The sequence below is a fragment of the Gobius niger genome (assembly GCF_951799975.1).
Source record: "Gobius niger genome assembly, chromosome: 7".
In the NCBI taxonomy this organism is placed as follows: Eukaryota; Metazoa; Chordata; class Actinopteri; order Gobiiformes; family Gobiidae; genus Gobius; species Gobius niger.
In genome coordinates this window covers 23,168,772-23,186,204 of record NC_136858.1, presented here as the reverse complement: position 1 = coordinate 23,186,204, position 17,433 = coordinate 23,168,772, and the positions used below count along the sequence as shown (strand labels likewise).

General features: G+C 38.3%; 3 protein-coding genes across 3 annotated transcripts; 1 reads left to right on the top strand and 2 right to left on the bottom strand.

The window, feature by feature from the left end:
• Window positions 1–92: 92 nt before the first annotated feature.
• On the top strand, window positions 93–3,808 carry erlin1 (ER lipid raft associated 1). The gene is made up of 11 exons (XM_079560198.1): window positions 93–215; window positions 302–383; window positions 615–661; window positions 746–807; window positions 887–1,012; window positions 1,346–1,419; window positions 1,596–1,654; window positions 1,773–1,864; window positions 1,940–2,029; window positions 2,109–2,188; window positions 2,268–3,808. Exons 1-11 carry the CDS (start codon window positions 109–111, stop codon window positions 2,457–2,459), a joined length of 1,011 nt encoding a protein of 336 aa, XP_079416324.1. The 5' UTR covers window positions 93–108; the 3' UTR covers window positions 2,460–3,808.
• Window positions 3,809–6,606: 2,798 nt separating this feature from the next.
• spef1 (sperm flagellar 1) lies at window positions 6,607–9,636 on the bottom strand. The gene is made up of 7 exons (XM_079560176.1): window positions 9,522–9,636; window positions 9,232–9,343; window positions 8,410–8,554; window positions 8,257–8,302; window positions 7,301–7,358; window positions 7,131–7,227; window positions 6,607–6,842 (listed from the first exon to the last, which is right to left on the bottom strand). Exons 1-7 carry the CDS (start codon window positions 9,628–9,630, stop codon window positions 6,726–6,728), a joined length of 684 nt encoding a protein of 227 aa, XP_079416302.1. The 5' UTR covers window positions 9,631–9,636; the 3' UTR covers window positions 6,607–6,725.
• A 450-nt stretch (window positions 9,637–10,086) lies between these two features.
• On the bottom strand, window positions 10,087–17,184 carry adam8a (ADAM metallopeptidase domain 8a). Its single transcript, XM_079560234.1, has 25 exons — window positions 17,101–17,184; window positions 16,902–17,008; window positions 16,749–16,822; window positions 16,598–16,676; window positions 16,102–16,178; window positions 15,768–15,990; window positions 15,518–15,598; window positions 15,291–15,359; window positions 14,724–14,893; window positions 14,545–14,626; window positions 14,332–14,474; window positions 14,068–14,245; window positions 13,341–13,430; window positions 12,985–13,180; window positions 12,819–12,900; window positions 12,563–12,740; window positions 12,382–12,468; window positions 12,221–12,305; window positions 11,971–12,079; window positions 11,690–11,879; window positions 11,475–11,522; window positions 11,331–11,387; window positions 11,206–11,256; window positions 11,044–11,112; window positions 10,087–10,696 (listed from the first exon to the last, which is right to left on the bottom strand). Exons 1-25 carry the CDS (start codon window positions 17,144–17,146, stop codon window positions 10,652–10,654), a joined length of 2,616 nt encoding a protein of 871 aa, XP_079416360.1. The 5' UTR covers window positions 17,147–17,184; the 3' UTR covers window positions 10,087–10,651.
• Window positions 17,185–17,433: the final 249 nt, after the last annotated feature.

Below are 17,433 nucleotides of genomic sequence, written 5' to 3'. Positions count from 1 at the left end.
GCTTTAATTCTTAGTCCCAGCTTTACAATGTTGGAAAATATATTTATTGAAACTTTATTTGTGAAAGTCAATAGTTTTTTCTGCATTTAAGATCAAGGGTGGGTGACCATGCCGCAAGTAGGAGCAGTGATTGCAGTGATAGGACTCGTGATGGCCATCCTGTTACAGTCCTCCATCCACAAGATAGAAGAAGGGCACCTGGCTGTGTATTACAGGTACAGTGGCAAATGTACAGCTGCTCACTTTGTCTTCTTTACATACTGAGCGTTCAATATTTCGGTCTTATTCTTGTTTGTTTCAGGGGTGGAGCATTACTCACTGGACCCAATGGTCCTGGATATCACATAATGCTGCCTTTCATTACTACATACAGATCTGTGCAGGTGAGAATACCAGCTTTATAGTGACACTGCATTTCTCTAATTGCACAATGTGTTTCACTACCAATTGGTATATTGAATTATTGATTTTATATTTTACACTTGGCTGTAATATTGTAAGTGTTAATATTATCTTTCAAAAACTTGTTGCGATGGATTTAAAAAGATAAACCCATGCAATGACGCATCTGCAGAGTTATCCTGATTGTGCAATGTGTTTTCCGTCTTTGTCAGACAACACTCCAGACTGATGAGATCAAGAATGTGCCTTGTGGAACAAGGTAACAAAAGAAGATATGTCGTCTGCATTGTAGCTACTTATCTACTAGCTACTTGCTTATATTACTTTATATTTTCATCAACAGTGGTGGTGTAATGATCTATTTCGATCGGATAGAAGTGGTGAACATGCTGGTCCCCTCTGCAGGTAAAACAGGTTTTTTGTGCCACGGTTCAGTTGAGTTATTTCTGAACATGCTTCTCAGATTAACTTCTTGTTTTTATAGTGGTCGACATTGTGAGAAACTACACAGCAGATTATGACAAGACTCTGATTTTTAATAAAATCCACCATGAGCTAAATCAGTTCTGCAGTGTACACACATTACAGGAAGTTTACATTGAGTTGTTTGGTGAGTGCGTCTGCATTAAAGCAATTACTTGTAGCCTAACTGCCAGTGGTTCCCAACCGTTTTACCTTGAAGCCCCACTTGTGCATGTTGGAGTCAGGCCGAAAACCCCCCACTCCAAAAACACGGCTCCCACAAATGCTTTGAAACATAAAATAATGCAACAAAAAACAGAAATTTTGTCCCATGTAATGATCCTTATTTTCTAATTCTAATTCTAATAATAACTCTTATTATGATCCCCCACCTGCAAGGTTGGGAACCAGTGGCCTAAGGGATATTTCTTGGAATAAAATAAGAAGAGCCATGTCATGTGATTCTATGTATCTTTTTTAGATATCATTGATGAAAACCTGAAAACTGCCTTGCAGAAAGACCTTAATTGCATGGCCCCTGGTCTCACAATACAGGTGATTAAACCCCATTTGTTTGTCTCAGAGAAAAATGTTTCTCATTACAATATTGCACATTTATTATTATTTTCTTACCTTAAATGATAACAAAACACAAATAATACTAATGATAAATATTAGCAGTACATTAATGGCATGTTTTTGTCCTTTCTTACTAATTTCTCTGTCTCTAGGCGGTTCGTGTTACCAAGCCTAAAATCCCAGAGTCCATCCGCCGGAACTTTGAACTCATGTGAGTTTGCAAATGCCGTCACCAGCTTCCTTCATTTTTCCTGTCTGTGACCCACCCGTTCAGTTCAAGTCAGACCACACATGAATGAGAAGTAACAGTTTATTTATTTGCATCTCAGGGAAGCTGAGAAGACTCGGTTGTTAATCACTGTACAGACACAGAAAGTGGTGGAGAAGGAAGCGGAGACTGAAAGAAAGAAAGCTCTCATCGGTAATTTCGTGTAGTTTTCTGTAAGAGAACCTAACTGAGGCAGTGCTACAGCTGTCATCCCTCATCTTCCAACAGAGGCCCAGAAAGTGGCTCAAGTCGCAGAGATCCACTTTCAGCAGAAGATCATGGAGAAAGAAACTGAGAAGAAGATCTCTGAAATTGAAGGTTTACAACTCTTTCACTGTCATGAGCGTATTTTCTGAGTTCAGTTAGGATTTCTATAATTTTCTCTTTTATATTACAGATGCTGCCTTCCTGGCTAGAGAAAAAGCTAGAGCTGATGCAGAATATTACACTGCTTCCAAGGCCGCTGAATCCAACACGGTAAATATCTCACACACAAACATTTTACACTTCAATATATTCTCACACTTATTTTCTCTTTTTATATTCATCGTTGTAGTTGAAGCTCACTCCGGAGTACCTAGAGTTGATGAAGTACCAAGCCATTGCTGCCAACAGTAAGATCTACTTTGGTCAGGATATCCCCAACATGTTTGTGGAGGGAAACGGTAATCCAAAGTCACTGCGCGCCTCTGACCAGCCTAGTGTGGAATCCGATTTATTAAAAAAACAAAAGCTGGACAGTAACTGAACCCAACGCTGCCTCTGCATGACACTGAAGCCCATGATGCACTTGTTCCCAATGGACTGGAGATGATTGCAACATTTTGCAGTTCGTTTGGTGAAAAGTGCCCTGAAGTCTTAAGCTGAATGGCTTGAAATCAAATGAAAGCACGATATAAGAGGAATATTACTAAAAGGGATGTGGCTCATAAATATTGCCAGTTGTATACCTCTGGAGGTAAACAACAAATAATTAGTTAACGCTTATGCCTGGAATAGTGGCCTCGTAGTCCATGTGAGCTTGCAAACAGTGGAATTAAACATTTACATTAACTGTGTTCTCTGATACACGATACGAAAGGACATTTTTGTGTTTGAAACAATAATATTGCAAATGTTTGGAACTGGAATCCAAAGGTGAATCTAATTATGAATGTGATGGTCTGTAATGGTGACAGCGATGGGGGAGGGTTGCTTGTGTGCCATCTTCCGACACTGAATCTTTAGTTGGCTCTTGTTTTTTCAATAGGAAGTGCATTTGATGGATGCCTTGGGTGGAGCTTCTCAGGGTTCTGACATGTTGTGTATAAAAGTGCACTATACAGAATTGCTTTCTCTGCGTTTTGAATTAATGTTTGAACTTTGAAATTACCCCATAATCAGATAAAAAGTGATTTGACTCTTCTGCATTAACAACACAAGTACGGTGCTCCCATCCACGGGCACAAACACAATTACATTGCTAAAAGTGTTTGTCCTCAAAAAACTTCCAGCTTTTTCTTATTCTAATCCCTTTTCTCAGGAAATATTTTTTCTTGTGAAATATTTCTTTAGTTAAAAATTAAGTCTAGGGAGGTTTTTGGTGAACATCGAGCGTTAAACTGCATGACCCTGAATGGGGATGATGAAATGAATATAGTGTCTTCCTCTTGTTTACATTTTTTCTTATAAGTTTTTTTTTTTTTGAGACAAAACAAGCAGTACTTACAGTTGTGTGTGAGCCTGAGAAAGAGTAGAGGCAATGGACACTATTTTTCTTTGATTTTCTTGTTTACTTGACAATTGAATGATAGACAGTGACTACACTCTCATTTTATGTTGGTGTTGGGTTTTAATGCAAAAGTTGTTCCTCTTGATTTACCATACTAATTACTTTGTCAATTATTTGTGATTTTTGTACAATCTGTGAATCTTATTTTAAAAAAAAGATTTATATGCAAAATGTTTTGACACTGTTCTTATGTAAAATTAAAAAAATATATATTTTAGTAATTTTGCTCTGTTTTGTGTTTTGAAATTAGGCGACTGTCTGCTTAAAGCCTGGGCACATACGCTCCTGTGAGCCAGAGATAAAGGGGGGAGGTTAAGGGCAAAAACTTTTATACACTGTGTATATATATACTATACTGTGATTATGCGAGTGATATATTATTATGTAAATACAGTACCTTCAAATGTGGCACTGATATACTTTCAGTCCAATAGAGGGCGCACTTCAGCTACTTGGACATCAATAGTGGCAATAAGAAGCCTGGCTATTCTTTTTTTTTTTGACACTTTTGAAGCCTGGCTATTCTCTTGTGTAAAATGGAGACTACTTTCTTTCGAATTTATTTACAATATGAAGAAAGAAGAGAGTATGGCTGGCCATACTCTATTATGTGAATGCCATTATCCATGTTTTTATGTATTTTACTATAACATCAGCCGGCCCAGGGACTACAGGTGGAAATTAGCACTACCAGCTATAACCTGGTAAAATGCATCTCTCCCCTTGAGGTTAATGTTTATTGTACACTGTCCCTGTTTTTTCTAAATAAAAATAAAAATAAACTAAACTAAAGCCCGTATAGGCAATTAGGGTTGCAAAGGACAATGAATGTCTGGAAAGTTTCCGGAAAGTTTTAAAGAACATTAACCCTGACATTTTTAAACATTGAAATCTGTCAAAATGCTTCTTTAAAAATATATATTTTAGCCTTTTTCTTTGAATAAGCAATTAGTGAACAATCAACTACCCATGATGTTTTTGAACCATAAAATATGCATTTGCACATGTCACACCCCTGACCCACAGGCCTAAAAAAACACTCCACATCGTCAGCCCAAAACCTGATACTCAGCTTTCCTAAACTTAGAGTCTGCTTAAAACTCTTTCTAATAACCGGTGGGACAAACAGCAGAGTTGACTATCGTGATTTTGTTTTATCACACTGACACAGATCTGCATTAAATAGAACAGACCTAAATAATAGAACAATCTCTACAAACTGAAACATGGGCAAAGACTCTTAAAACAATAGAGTACATATAGCTCTTTTTAGCATTCACAAAATTTGTTCTAAGCTCTGGAAGAACAAATCCTCAGAACAGTCAGGAGGACTCTTACGCACACAATCATGCTCCTGATGGAACCAGAAATTCGGAGTCATTTATATTTGTATTTTGTACGTAGTAAATGCCATAATAAATAATCCAATATCCTTTGACAGGAAAAGTGCACTGTTGATTAATTCCAGGAAGCATGTAAATATAATAAATATGTACTCTGTTTATTCAGAAATAAGTTGGTAATATCACTTGATAAAACAATTTGCAATTAATACCACAGCTTAAAAATAGGACTAAATGCATCAATACTTTTTCTCTCTGTGATAGATATTTCAGTGTATAACTATCAAATCAAATTCCTATGCTGCAGTCTATATCTGTAAAAAAGCAACCTTCAGTTCTATTTATTCCCATTAATTCACATATATTACCGATTTACCGTTACTGGAAAATTTCCAACATTGAAAATTACCGCTATTTTGCAACCCTAGTAGCAATACTGGTGGCTTTTACTGTCAGAGCAAATACTAGTACTACTAACATTTGACCATTGATCTAAGAGATCATTCTGAGGTGCTTGTTGCATTTCACACTGTGTCTACATTTAAATATAAATATTTGCGTATCTCATCATCCCAAAACATCACTTGTCATTTTGTCATATCCACAGAATAATTGCAGAGTGAGCAGACTTGGTCAGCCTCCTTAAAAAGCTTTACATCCTTTGTGTCTGCAAAAGGAAGGGGTGTTTGTTTTTGCCCCCTCCAAGTACTGCCTCTGTGTTACGATCTGTTAGAAATATGACCACACTGAATGTTTGCGAGTGCAGATAAATCTTCCCTATCAGCATTTGTTTACTACAGCAGTTTAAAGCTTGTTTGTTGAGTTAGAGGTTTAATGTCAGTGGGGCTACAGCCCTCCTCTCAGGAAATGAGGTTAAGTCCATGTGTTGGTGTCCTGGATGAAGCAACTCGTTCCTTCCCTTTTGTCCCTGAACTCATCAAGTCCTGCACTTGGACTCCTCCCGAGTAGGACAGGCACGAACACTCTGGGACTCTCTAAGTCTCGGCCCTAAACACTGGTTTTATGATGATTCATTAGCAGTAGACAGCACCTTCTCGAATAGCTGCTCTGTTTCTCTCAAATACCAATCCAATGTGTGAGCCTGTGCTCATTCACTCCTAGACTATTACTTTTGTCATCCTTTGGTGCTGGACCTCTGCCCGACACATGGTATCATTAAAGTCTAAGCATAGTTAACTCACTCTCCAGTCTTGGAAAACTTTTTGGATTTTGGATCTAGGCAGGCTCTTCTTATGTTTTTGTCTGACAGCAAGGTAAATTATTATAGTCCACAACGAGTTTACTAAAAAGTTAGTTAGAGGTGTAGGCCATGTGTATAGTATATAGAATCTCAGGACCAGCAGGACAGCATTAACTTCTCCTTATAAAGCAAAGATGAACTATAGGTAGACAAACACAAATGACTAGATCTTATCTGAAGTCTTTCAGCAATAGGAGCCACAGTCAGTGTCCTGAGCTGACACTCAGAAATATGTAAGCTGTGGTTTCCGGCGGCCATATGTCATCCTCACCCTGACTTAATTTAGATGTGATATGTGAAGTCATTGACAGGGAGCCTATATTGGTCAATCTCTGAAGAGAGAAGGGCCGGGAAATAAAGATGTATACTTAGAACTTAGAACAGGAAGTGGAGATGATGATGCAAAGCTACAACGCTGCATACATTTGTCTTTGAAATCTGTAAATCTTTCCGAAATGCATCACAGTATTTCCATGTATGACGTAAATACATGTTGGCCACATTGTGCGGCAGTTGCAGTATTTCTTAGTATAACCTGATGAAATTGGACATGTTTTGTAAAAGTTCCCATTTACTGTAGTTAAATTACCACATCCTTCACAGTACTTCTCCAAATAGTTCACATTACTAGAGTATTTTTTACTTGGTGTTACTTCCTTTAGCCTTGTACGTTTCCAGATGACGCGTCAGCTCTTCTATACGTATGTCCTTCAATCGCACCAGATGCTCCAACTTGCTCACCTTTACTTGTAGGATCTACAAAAGAAGCATGTGATGTAGTATGTTTCTATAACCTCAATCTTTTCCCTAAATACCCCTTTTGTCAGCTGTGGATGTGACCACAGAAGAAGAAAAAAAAGTTACATCCGCTGAACAACCTGTTACTCACTGCTGAACAAGCATATGACACATAGCAGATGTACCACCCTTACTCCATAGCTGTGCCTCACACAAATACACTCTCGGCTTTAGGCTGCAGAGAGTTTCCTGCAAATGTTGTACCCTTGCGGTGCCCTTCCCGGATCTCAGTGTTAATGCACCTACCTCCACAGTCTCCTGCAATGACAGCACCTCTTTGTCCTTTTCCTGCAGCTGAAGTTGCACATTGTTGCCCATATCATTTAACTTTGGCTCCTCCTTGCTACACAATAAAATATGTATTAGTATTTCTTACAAGGTAAAAGTAAGATGACATTCAGATCAATTTATGTTACCCTTTTTTGTGTTTCTTCTTTTCCTCCTTTTTCTTCTGCTCTGTTTGTAGCTGAACTCCTGAAGAGAAAATCTCAATTGTTAACACTGATATGTCAAATCTAAAACTGGACAAAACATTTAGATACATGGAACGATTAAGCCACGTCTCACACAAGCATTTTCAGAGAAAGTGAATGAAAGAAATGATTATGTTTTATATTCTGTACACTGGGATAAACTCACTCAACCTAAATACATCACACAAATAATGGGGAATATGAATATAGGCTATCTTATTTACGTTGGGAGCTGATATGAGCGCAGGACTGAGTGACGCAGTGGGTGTCGATGGAGGAGGAAAGACCAGGCACAGGAAGGAAAGGCCTGGTTCAATTTCAGTGGATGGTATCCGGGACAGATGAGCAACGAGAAACTGCACAGATACGTCACCTAAAGGTCGCAACCTCCTCTAATGCTGCGGTTTTCAATCTGGGGGACTCGGGACCCACACATGGATGGGAAGATACTTTCATATGGGAGTCTTATTTTCAGTGTAGTTTGAATGGAAAACTGAGAGGGGGTCATTAAACAACAGCGGCGCTTATATCGGGTGTAGCGACAAAAGCAACCACTGCTATGGTGTCCAGTGAAATCACAACTTTGATCAAAGTTTTGCACCTATTGCATTTTACACTGGATTACATAGTTGCTTGTCACAAATAAAGAAATACAGTCACGAGAGTAAAAGAGAATGACTTTTGACTGATTCACTCTATATGTGTTTGTCAGCAGAATCTGATTCTAAAAGTACTCTAAAAATATTATATGCTGAACCCACAATAATTTCTCATGCTTGCATTTTTAATTTAGTTGGTTAACATAGGCTTGGTGTTCAGAGCAAATTAATAAAATAATTAAAATCACTGAAGGGAAATAAGGGAAAATGGAATGAACGACAATTCACTGATGATATTACCCTCAGAAGCTTTCTCCTGATCCCTGGTGTCATAATATTCCAAATCCTATAGATAGAAAAAGATATATTTTGATTGTTACATAAACACAAAAGAAAACAACAGAAAAGTACTGTAATTAACAAAGCATCATGTCACTGTTTAAAGATACAGACCCGTGCATTGTCTGATTGTTCTGGTCTTGGGTCTAACTTCTCCCTGAGGGAACTCAGTACTGGCTCTATGGCTCCTGCTGTGCTCAGGACAATCTTATTCACTGTGTCCTCAGTCACGTGAAATTCCAGCTTGGAAAACACCTTCCTTCTCACAAAACAAAACACATGGATGAGTTTAAGTGACAAAACTAAATAGGCAACAGACAGACAGACAGACAGACAGACAGACAGACAGACAGACAGACAGACAGACAGACAGACGCACGCACGCACGCACGCACGCACGCACGCACACACACACACACAGACACACACACACACACGCACACACATACACACAAACACACACACACACACACGCACGCACACACACACACACACACACATACAAACACTAAGGGGTAGAAGTGTTTCTAGAAATGACCCCCGGCCATAGATTCATGAGTGGCTTTGTGCCAAACTGGGCGCGTTTGACTTAGTTCTCACAGACATGTTGATCTTACATCCTGCCCCAGTTTCTGACAGAGCAACATTTTTTAAGTATTGCAGTTTATTTCACAAACATTAAGTTTGTGACTTGGGAATGTCAACAATATTAATAATATTAATGTTCCAGGAGATAATAATAATAATAATAATAATAATAATAATAATAATAATAATAAAAATGATAATAATAACAATAATAATAATAATAATAAAAATGATAATAATAATAATAATAATAATAATAATAATAATAATAATAATAATAATAATAATAATAATAATAATAATAATAATAATAATAATAATGATTTAAATGATTTAAATGTTTCTTGCCTGTTTAAAAGATCCCAGTTGCTGAGCTTCTGTGCAGTACTATTTGCAGGAACATAGTTGTGCAAATCAACAAGTTTGGGGAAATAACATTTTACAACCTCAGCAGCCATCACTGTAAAAATGGAAGAGCATGTTTAAGTTAGTAAAACAACAAAGATAGTTTAGACTTTGTCAAGCTTATTTTGTACACAACTGTTTGCTAAACTTTAGCCAGTGCTTTCCTGTTGTGTAGGATTTGTGAATCAAATTCAAACTAATAATGTAAAACTACCGGTACTTTTAGACATTACCTCCGTCGCTGAAATCTCGTGTAATGTTTCTTTTGGGCCGAGAGAGAGGTATTTGATCTATCCAGGCATATAAATCCTGCAGCTCCTCCTCATTCAACATTCGGTCCATTATTTTTAAATCATTTATTTATACAATAGATGAGTGTAAAACTCCCTACTAGGCTACTACTCCCTACAGCTGATGCTAGCTGGTTAGCTAGTCCCTCTCATTAAACTTCATGTTGTTTAAGGCGTTGCTTGGCAACGTGTAATTACCATAATGCCCGCGGAGAAAGGCCCCATCGAGGGTCAAGCAGTCTTTATCAGACACCTGGTTAGGGGCCGCTGTTTAAAAAAATATACGGTCAAAGATAACAATAACATTATTATTATTATAATGATATCGAGGAATAATAATGAGGAATATAATCATCATATAATAATAATAATAATAATAATAATAATAAGGAATAACAACAACAACAACAATAATTATATTAATAATAATAATAATACCGTAATAATAACAATAAAGAGTCTAGATCACGTAAGGTTATGTAAAAAAAACTTTATTATTAGCCAGAAATAACAATCAATACAGACAGGAATGTATGCCAGTTAGAGTGAAGGCTCACTATGTGCAACATATGCGTATAAAATGCATTGTCCCTTGATTCTCACACTTAAGACAAAGGATAGAAAAATATTCTTAAATACTCAGGCTACACTTCTAAATTAAACAATAGTGCAGAGAAGTGCAAATCCCTTAACAATTAGAACCATTTAGCTAGTATTATTTAGTTGAGTGGTACCATAATATAGCCCTACAGCAGCAGTTCATTAAATACAATGAAATGTAATCAAGGAACTGAGGCAAAAATGCCCCTTTATAATATTTTGATTAAGGCTAGAGTCATACCAACATGTAGCCATTTACTAATTGAATCACCAAATGACACCAAGCCACGCACTGCCACTGACAGTAAACCAAAGTCCCAAGCAAGAGAGACATATGACATTTCGTCTCATGATCCCAACTTCCGAAAAGGGTCTCCCAAAGAGTTAAGTCTGACTGAGACTGTCGATTATGGATGTCCTAAATAGACAACCCAGTTCTTCAGAGTTTAATCAAATCTGGATGATTTCTGCTGTCATCTGGTCCTGTTTGGAGGCATCAGGACAATTCTCCCTGAAACCTACAAAAGGAAGAATCATTTAAAAATCATTTATCTTTTACACTAGACACAGTTTAATTCATTAATTTTTATGTACAGCCAGACCAAATTCTCTTTCTATTCTATTCTACAACAGAGGAATTTGCTTATACAGCAGGAGTCTGGCTGTGCCAGGCTAATGCTCTTTAACCTGGCAAGCCAGCTACTCCTACTTTCTAACCAATTAACTTGTAGTAACTAGCTCCATTTCTGATTACTCCAATCTTTGAGAGTGACTGCCCAAAACTACTCTAACCTTTACGGTAAGTTGTTTTCTTAAGCTACACAGAACTTTCAAATATATTCACCTTTTTGTTGATTTAACCTACCAACTGAGTATGAGGCAGAGCACCAGAGGAAGGCTTCAGATTTATTGGAGGCACTGGAGGCTTTGATGTCTGATGGAGAAGAGAACGCATTGTTGTTGTTGTGTTAGTAAGTTAAACATTAAGGCGGTTATAAATCAACAATGTGCAATGACAAAGACTTACAGATTTTGATATTAGTGGAGGTAGAGGCCTGGATGGTGGAAGTGGTTTAGTCTGACAAAAAAAAAAAGTTTATTACACTATACTAAATGATAATCATATAATACCATATGCTATACAAAGCTTACAGCAGAGTAGACTGGCTTCACAGAAACTGGTGGTGGTTGCACAAATGGTTTAATAATCTACATGAGAAGAAAGCGGATCTCAGTCATTAAAAAAGGTTTTAGTATAAACTATAAATGGGACAAGCTAAAAACAATATAATTTACCTGTGGAAACATTGATGTTTGTTGTTCTGGATAACCCTTTTTAGGCGGCTGCGGGTCAAGATATTACAGTTCAGGAAACATGATACATTGATCACACACTTAGCTTTATATTTGTTAATTAATGGCATGAAGACCACCCTGGTAACTTTCAAGCTCAACTTTAATATCAAGTTGAACTAGGTTGTAAAGATAAGCAATTCACAAACAGCACTCACTTCTGGAGCTGCTCTTGTGGGTTTAAATGCTCCTGTTGGGGCTCGAGAATAAGACAGTGGTTTGGAGATCTGTTTCGAGGACGACTCTACAAAAGTTGGGGGGCTAATGAATGACCCAACACGAGGGCTTTCCTTCACACTTCCCGACTGAAACATGGGGTTTGTTTGTCCTGAGGTAGACTGGAAATGTCTATAACAAACAACCAAGTAAACCAAAGCATGAATGACAAAACAAATATTTATCGGTAAGAGAAAAAAACTTGAGTGGGCATAATTCTCACCTCTTTTTAGGTTGTGGTTTTTTAATGCAGCACATTAAACCCCCAATGATCAACACCAGCAACATAAGTGCCCCCACTGCCAAAGAAACTGTTAGGACCAAGTTGGACTCTGTAAACACAAAAGTATTGTTTAAGGATGTGGTTTTGTCTCACGATAAAAAAAAAAAATGTTGTGAATTACAGAAGTTATTTCTTCACAAAGAACATGGTGCAAATTCAGAGAAAGGGAAGTCAATGAAATGTGTCAAACCTTCAGGCAGCTCAGTCTGTTGGACGTCACAGTAGGGTGGGGCCCATCCAGGGTCACAGTGACATTTTCTTTCATGGTTACATACCTGCAATATAGCTTTGTTAGCGCAATTTCTTTATATGTTTCTCGCAAAATGTAGAGGAAGTTGATCAATATCTTACTCCATGGTTGTTGCATTGTTCAGAGCAGTCATTAGGTCCATACACTTTGATATATTTAACGTCTTGGCATCTTTGATTGTAGCAGACCTTAGAGGCAGGTACAGACATTGCAATGATTCAATATATATATTTTATGTAAACATTGTATATAAATATTAAAACGTATGACATGTGTAGTTACCATGTTGTTGCCACACTTGGTGCCAGTGGGGACCATGCCCATGTCAGCTGGGTAGTTGTCCTCGGGATTCATTGTTGCTTCATTGCACATGATATTTCCGATGTTGTAGTAAGACTTCTTTGACGTTACAGGAAATTCCCAACCTCCAGAGCAGAACAGCGTACCACATGACTGATCTCTTCAAAGACACAAAACCGGAACATATTTAATACTAATGACGTGAAACGATGTTCTGTACTACAGCTTTATTACATACCGGCCGGCACATCTCTGACCAATGACAGTCTTTTTACAATTTCCATTGCGGTGGAAACAAACATCTGCAGCAAGTTCAGCATCTGAATGGAACACACACAGGCACAAATGTCAGGTCAGATGTACAAAAAATGAATACTGTGGTTGAGCAAATGTATTCCAATTACCTGGTCCCCAAAGTCTCTTGCAGTGTTGTATTCGGGAAGGACACTGGCCATTGTAGCAATATCCCTGACCACGGTTGCATGGGAGACCATTCTGCGTGTAGGCGTCAGCAGGACAGGAAGCTGAGAGTCCAGAGCAGTACTCTGCCAGGTCACAGTCTCTCGTTTTTGGACGGCATAGACTGCCTGTCGGTTTGAGCTGAGGAGTGAAAAGAAGCACAGATGGAGAGATGCTGAATTGTGTCCTCTTCGAATGACAACCAGGCGGCACAGTCAGACATTGTCTAGCTGTATGGTAACACATTCTGAAATGTGTGATTCACTCATCCACACACGAAAATGTATCTGTTGCTACTTACTTGGCAGTTATGGCAGCACGCTCCTTCTGCACACTGCGCTCCAGCTTTCAGTTTGCAGGTAGTGGCATTACAGCAAGGATTTTTACATTCCTGAAAATACAACATTTGTTTAGGTAACACATTTTCTTCAGTTCAGCTTTACCCAAATCTAAAAGCCTCTTGACTGGAGAGTTTACAGCCTATAAGCCAGTGTAACACCTCATTTGAAAGCTAAGACCTTCAAATCTGAGCTTTTTTTTGCGTTGTTGCCACATTCTCGTCACTTTTTTTTAAAACTTTTGTGTTGCTTTTCATTTTGCTTTTGGAGAAAATGTGCTCGGTTCAGGTGTTGGTTAAAGAGACTAGATGCAAGTTGGTCATTTTATGCTCATTACTGCCACCACAGGTCTAATGCGTAACTGCAGCTTCTATATTAAGCTTGTGCATGATGGCACTTCGGACCCGAAGTAACAACTTTTTGAGTGACAGTGCTGGATTTTAGAAGCAGTTGTGGTGAATAGAGCTGGGCTCATTCTACACATTACGACATGGCTGGATCATGTAGGGGAAGGAAAATACTTAGTTTTAACATTTTTAAACTCTGTATAGTCCCTTTAAAAGTGGCGTTCTATGAGTGAAAAAGTTAATGGTCCTCTTATTTTTATTGTGAGATCAATAAAGTATTTTCTTATAGTCTCTTTAAGAGGTTTTAAAATGTAATAATATTTGTGTGTGTGTAATTGTTTACCGCTGCAGTGCCGCAGTCACACTCCTCTCCAGCCTCAAGAAAAGCATTTCCGCAGACAGGTCCTCCATAGATGCGTTCAGTTGAAGGTTTGTCAAGCAGACACTCAGGGTTGATCTCCTCCAGAAACATGCTGAGCTGTTGTTGACTGCAGCTACTAAACAGCTCTGGATAAACAATGCTGAAGAAAAATCAACAGATAAGAATCAGCACCTGGTTTAACCATTGTTCTACTTGATGGTGGTTATTATTTAGCTCCATGCTTACCCCACACTTTCAGACATGATGCAGCCCCTTTTTGATGTGGAGGAGCCACAAATGCAGTTTTCATTATCGTGGGACAAACCCAGGTTGTGACCCATTTCATGAGCTATAGTTGAGGCCACCCCAATTGAGTTACTATTATGGTCCTGTTTGCAAAGTGTACACGTTTATTAGCACAAAATGTCATAATTCATAGAGATATTTATTCATTCTCACCTCATTTACAGCCCCAGACTTTGAAGTACACATTGCATTTGTGTTTGCTAATCCAACAGTGGCCCCATCAAAATCCACACCACTGCAAAACAAGAATAATTGAAAGGAAAAAATAAATACAATTATGTAAATTAATAATATTATTAAGACATATTTTAATGTTGAGAACACCAGCTTACGTAATAAATTGAGCATTATCATGTTTGATTCTGGGCAGAAGTCTCTGTTGCCGCCACTCGAGGAAGCGAGCGAGGGTGAACTCTGGATTTGTGCTGACTTGTATCTGATCTTTGTAAGACCAGATATCCATCCCAACAAGCATCACTCGAACTCCCATAGACCTGTACAACTGAAACATAACATATCTGTATAAGCTAGAGTGTCTGCAAAATGTTTCATTTACTGCTCAGATTATTAGTACAAAATCTTTTAGCAAAATAATCACAGATTATATAATCCAGTCTGTGTTCTGTCTGGTGTAGCTGGGATTACTCCTTCAGTTCAGAGTATGCAGCGTGTACAGTGTGAGCTGTGATAATATTTCATGTAAGGTGTGAAGAATCTCAGTGAAATTTTCACAAATCACTAACTTTCTTCCCCTGGTACAAATCCAGTCTAGAACACGTAGTATCAACATTACCAAAACAAAGCCTCAAAAAGACAGACAAATGGGCACCTATAAAAGTCAGTCTTATTATTAGGTGAATCTATGGTAAATGTTTGCAGCATTCTGCTCTGCAGCACACCTTATCAACGTGGTTTGCAACTTCAAGCACTCGAGCCTCGACGGTCTTCTTATTGCCGAATTTTTTATACTGAAAGAGAAGTGAAAAATAGGGCTCGATGTTATATCTACTGTCTTACATATCAACTGATTTGTAAAATAAACTTCATTAAAATAATAACATAATGATTTCTAAATACATATTACAGTAAATCATTATTCCATCTAAAGAAAGAGAAGAAAACAAACCTCTTGGTTGTCAATGACCAGAACAAGTTCCACTGTCCTGGGTCTTGAAGGACTTTTATCTTTGGTCTGAGATCTGCTTTTCTGTGGGCAAATAGACAAAGATAATGCATACCTGTACTGCCTTGCATTTTGACACTGAAATATTTTTACAGAATTGAAATCACTAAACAATGACATTAAATTCTGATTTTTTGCAGCTAGAGATATTAACTGTATGTGGCCTAATTTCCTCCACACTGTGCGTCCATACCAGACTGCCAAGCTGGAACAGTCCAGACGGCCGGCCGCCATGATCATAGAACGTGGTGGAGTTTCCATGGGAACAAGTGCTTCTTTTTGTCCTCAGGTGTTTGTAGTTGTAAACGGCATGAAGACCCTCCTCGCTCTGAGACTCTGAGCTCTTTCTGCTCCGCTGTGTCTCTCCAGCCAGAGGTTCAATGAGGTAAGTCTGGTCCTGAAGGCGCACAAATCCACTGTGGACAAAACAAACAAATTCATCTCAGACATTTGTTACCTGAATATGAATTCAATGAAATAAGCTAGTTGCATATCACGCCTTCATTCACTTGATAATACGGACTTACTTTATTCCTGAGCATAGGCTGACACTGACAGAGGAATCATCAACTCCCACAACATGTCCATGGTAATAACAGTGATCCTGCGGAGACCAATAAGCATATTTACAGAGGGATACACACACTTTAGTAGATAAATCACATTGCTGCTGCTTTCATCTTGTATGTTGCCGCATATTGCCATTTTAAAATGATGCATCTCACCTAGCTTTATTTTGGTCTATGTTAAGTACTTATAATAAGAACATAGCACATCATTTGACTTGCAAAAGACCAGACATTACACTTCCACTAGATCTAGTCTCAGGACAAACAGTGTGATAGTACATTTTAGCCTGTTTCGGTGCTGAATCACCACCCACATCTCAAGATTATTGCTCTTGGTAAAAATAGAATGATGAAATGCAACAAACGGTGGCACAAAGCAACATGTGAATAAATGATGGAGAAGCTTAATAGCAAATTGATATAGAATGAAATTGTTTGTAGACAAATAACATACTGTAAAGTCTGGATTGCTTGTTTCTTGGATGCCCTCCTTTGTGTAGTGAGTTAGCGAAAAGTTTCCCCCAACAAGGTCCCTGCAGTAGACAAAGTTAGTAATTAATGATTATTGTTCATGAGATTGTATCTGCCCTTGGGTGTTTTCTTACTTATTTCTCTCCAGATGAAGGTGGTAGTTTTGTGCCCCAATCAACAAAGAGTACTGCAGCACATCAGGAAATGCCTACACAGACACATGGCATTTTCAACTGGCACTCAAATGTTACATGAACTGTGTAAAGTCACATCAGTGATTATTTTACCTGGTGTAATGCAGAGTTGGGGTTGCTTGGTGATCCTAGTTTCTGAGGTATTACTGTTTGGTACTTCATCACATGGGGTAGACTCCTCACATGACACTCAACTGTTCCTGGTAAATGATAGAACAATAGTGTTAAAACAATATAAGATGTAGAAGAGGGAAGAAAAAAAAACAGTCAAATAGCATTAAATCGAACATACCCCATAAGGAGAGAATAATCCATATGATACATCCCGTCTCTTGCATGTTGCAGCTCTGTCCAATCGGATGGACACTGTCATAGTGAGCTGTGTGAGTGAGTCTGAGGAGGGAAGTATCGAGGGCCCGTCACTCCCGCCCCTCTCTATCGTGTAATATCCTGGGACTTACCATTTGTGCAGCCACATGAGTCACAGTCACAGCACAAGCCTACAAAAAGTTAAAAACTGCATTTCCACATTTCCTTGTGGTTTGTATGACGCAAAACGTGCCTAGAAATGTTTAGATCGTGTGTTTTACAAAGAGATCTTAGTTACTTAACATTATTGCGCGCA

Bases quoted from the DNA above. Each gene is read 5' to 3' on its own strand.
- erlin1 (XM_079560198.1), top strand. From the start codon at position 109: ATGCCGCAAGTAGGAGCAGTGATTGCAGTGATAGGACTCGTGATGGCC. The intron at 808-886 runs GTAAAACAGGTT...TTGTTTTTATAG, and splicing joins CATGCTGGTCCCCTCTGCAG to TGGTCGACATTGTGAGAAAC. The intron at 1,865-1,939 runs GTAATTTCGTGT...ATCTTCCAACAG, and splicing joins AAGAAAGAAAGCTCTCATCG to AGGCCCAGAAAGTGGCTCAA.
- adam8a (XM_079560234.1), bottom strand. From the start codon at position 17,146: ATGCAAGAGACGGGATGTATCATATGGATTATTCTCTCCTTATGGG. The intron at 15,360-15,517 runs GTTTGTTTTCTT...CTTCTCTTTCAG, and splicing joins TGGTCATTGACAACCAAGAG to TATAAAAAATTCGGCAATAA. The intron at 13,181-13,340 runs GTAAGTAGCAAC...TTCACTCCTCAG, and splicing joins CGTGCTGCCATAACTGCCAA to CTCAAACCGACAGGCAGTCT.
- spef1 (XM_079560176.1), bottom strand. From the start codon at position 9,630: ATGGACCGAATGTTGAATGAGGAGGAGCTGCAGGATTTATATGCCTGG. The intron at 9,344-9,521 runs GTAATGTCTAAA...CCATTTTTACAG, and splicing joins ACGAGATTTCAGCGACGGAG to TGATGGCTGCTGAGGTTGTA. The intron at 8,555-9,231 runs GCAAGAAACATT...TTTTGTGAGAAG, and splicing joins AACTGGGATCTTTTAAACAG to GAAGGTGTTTTCCAAGCTGG.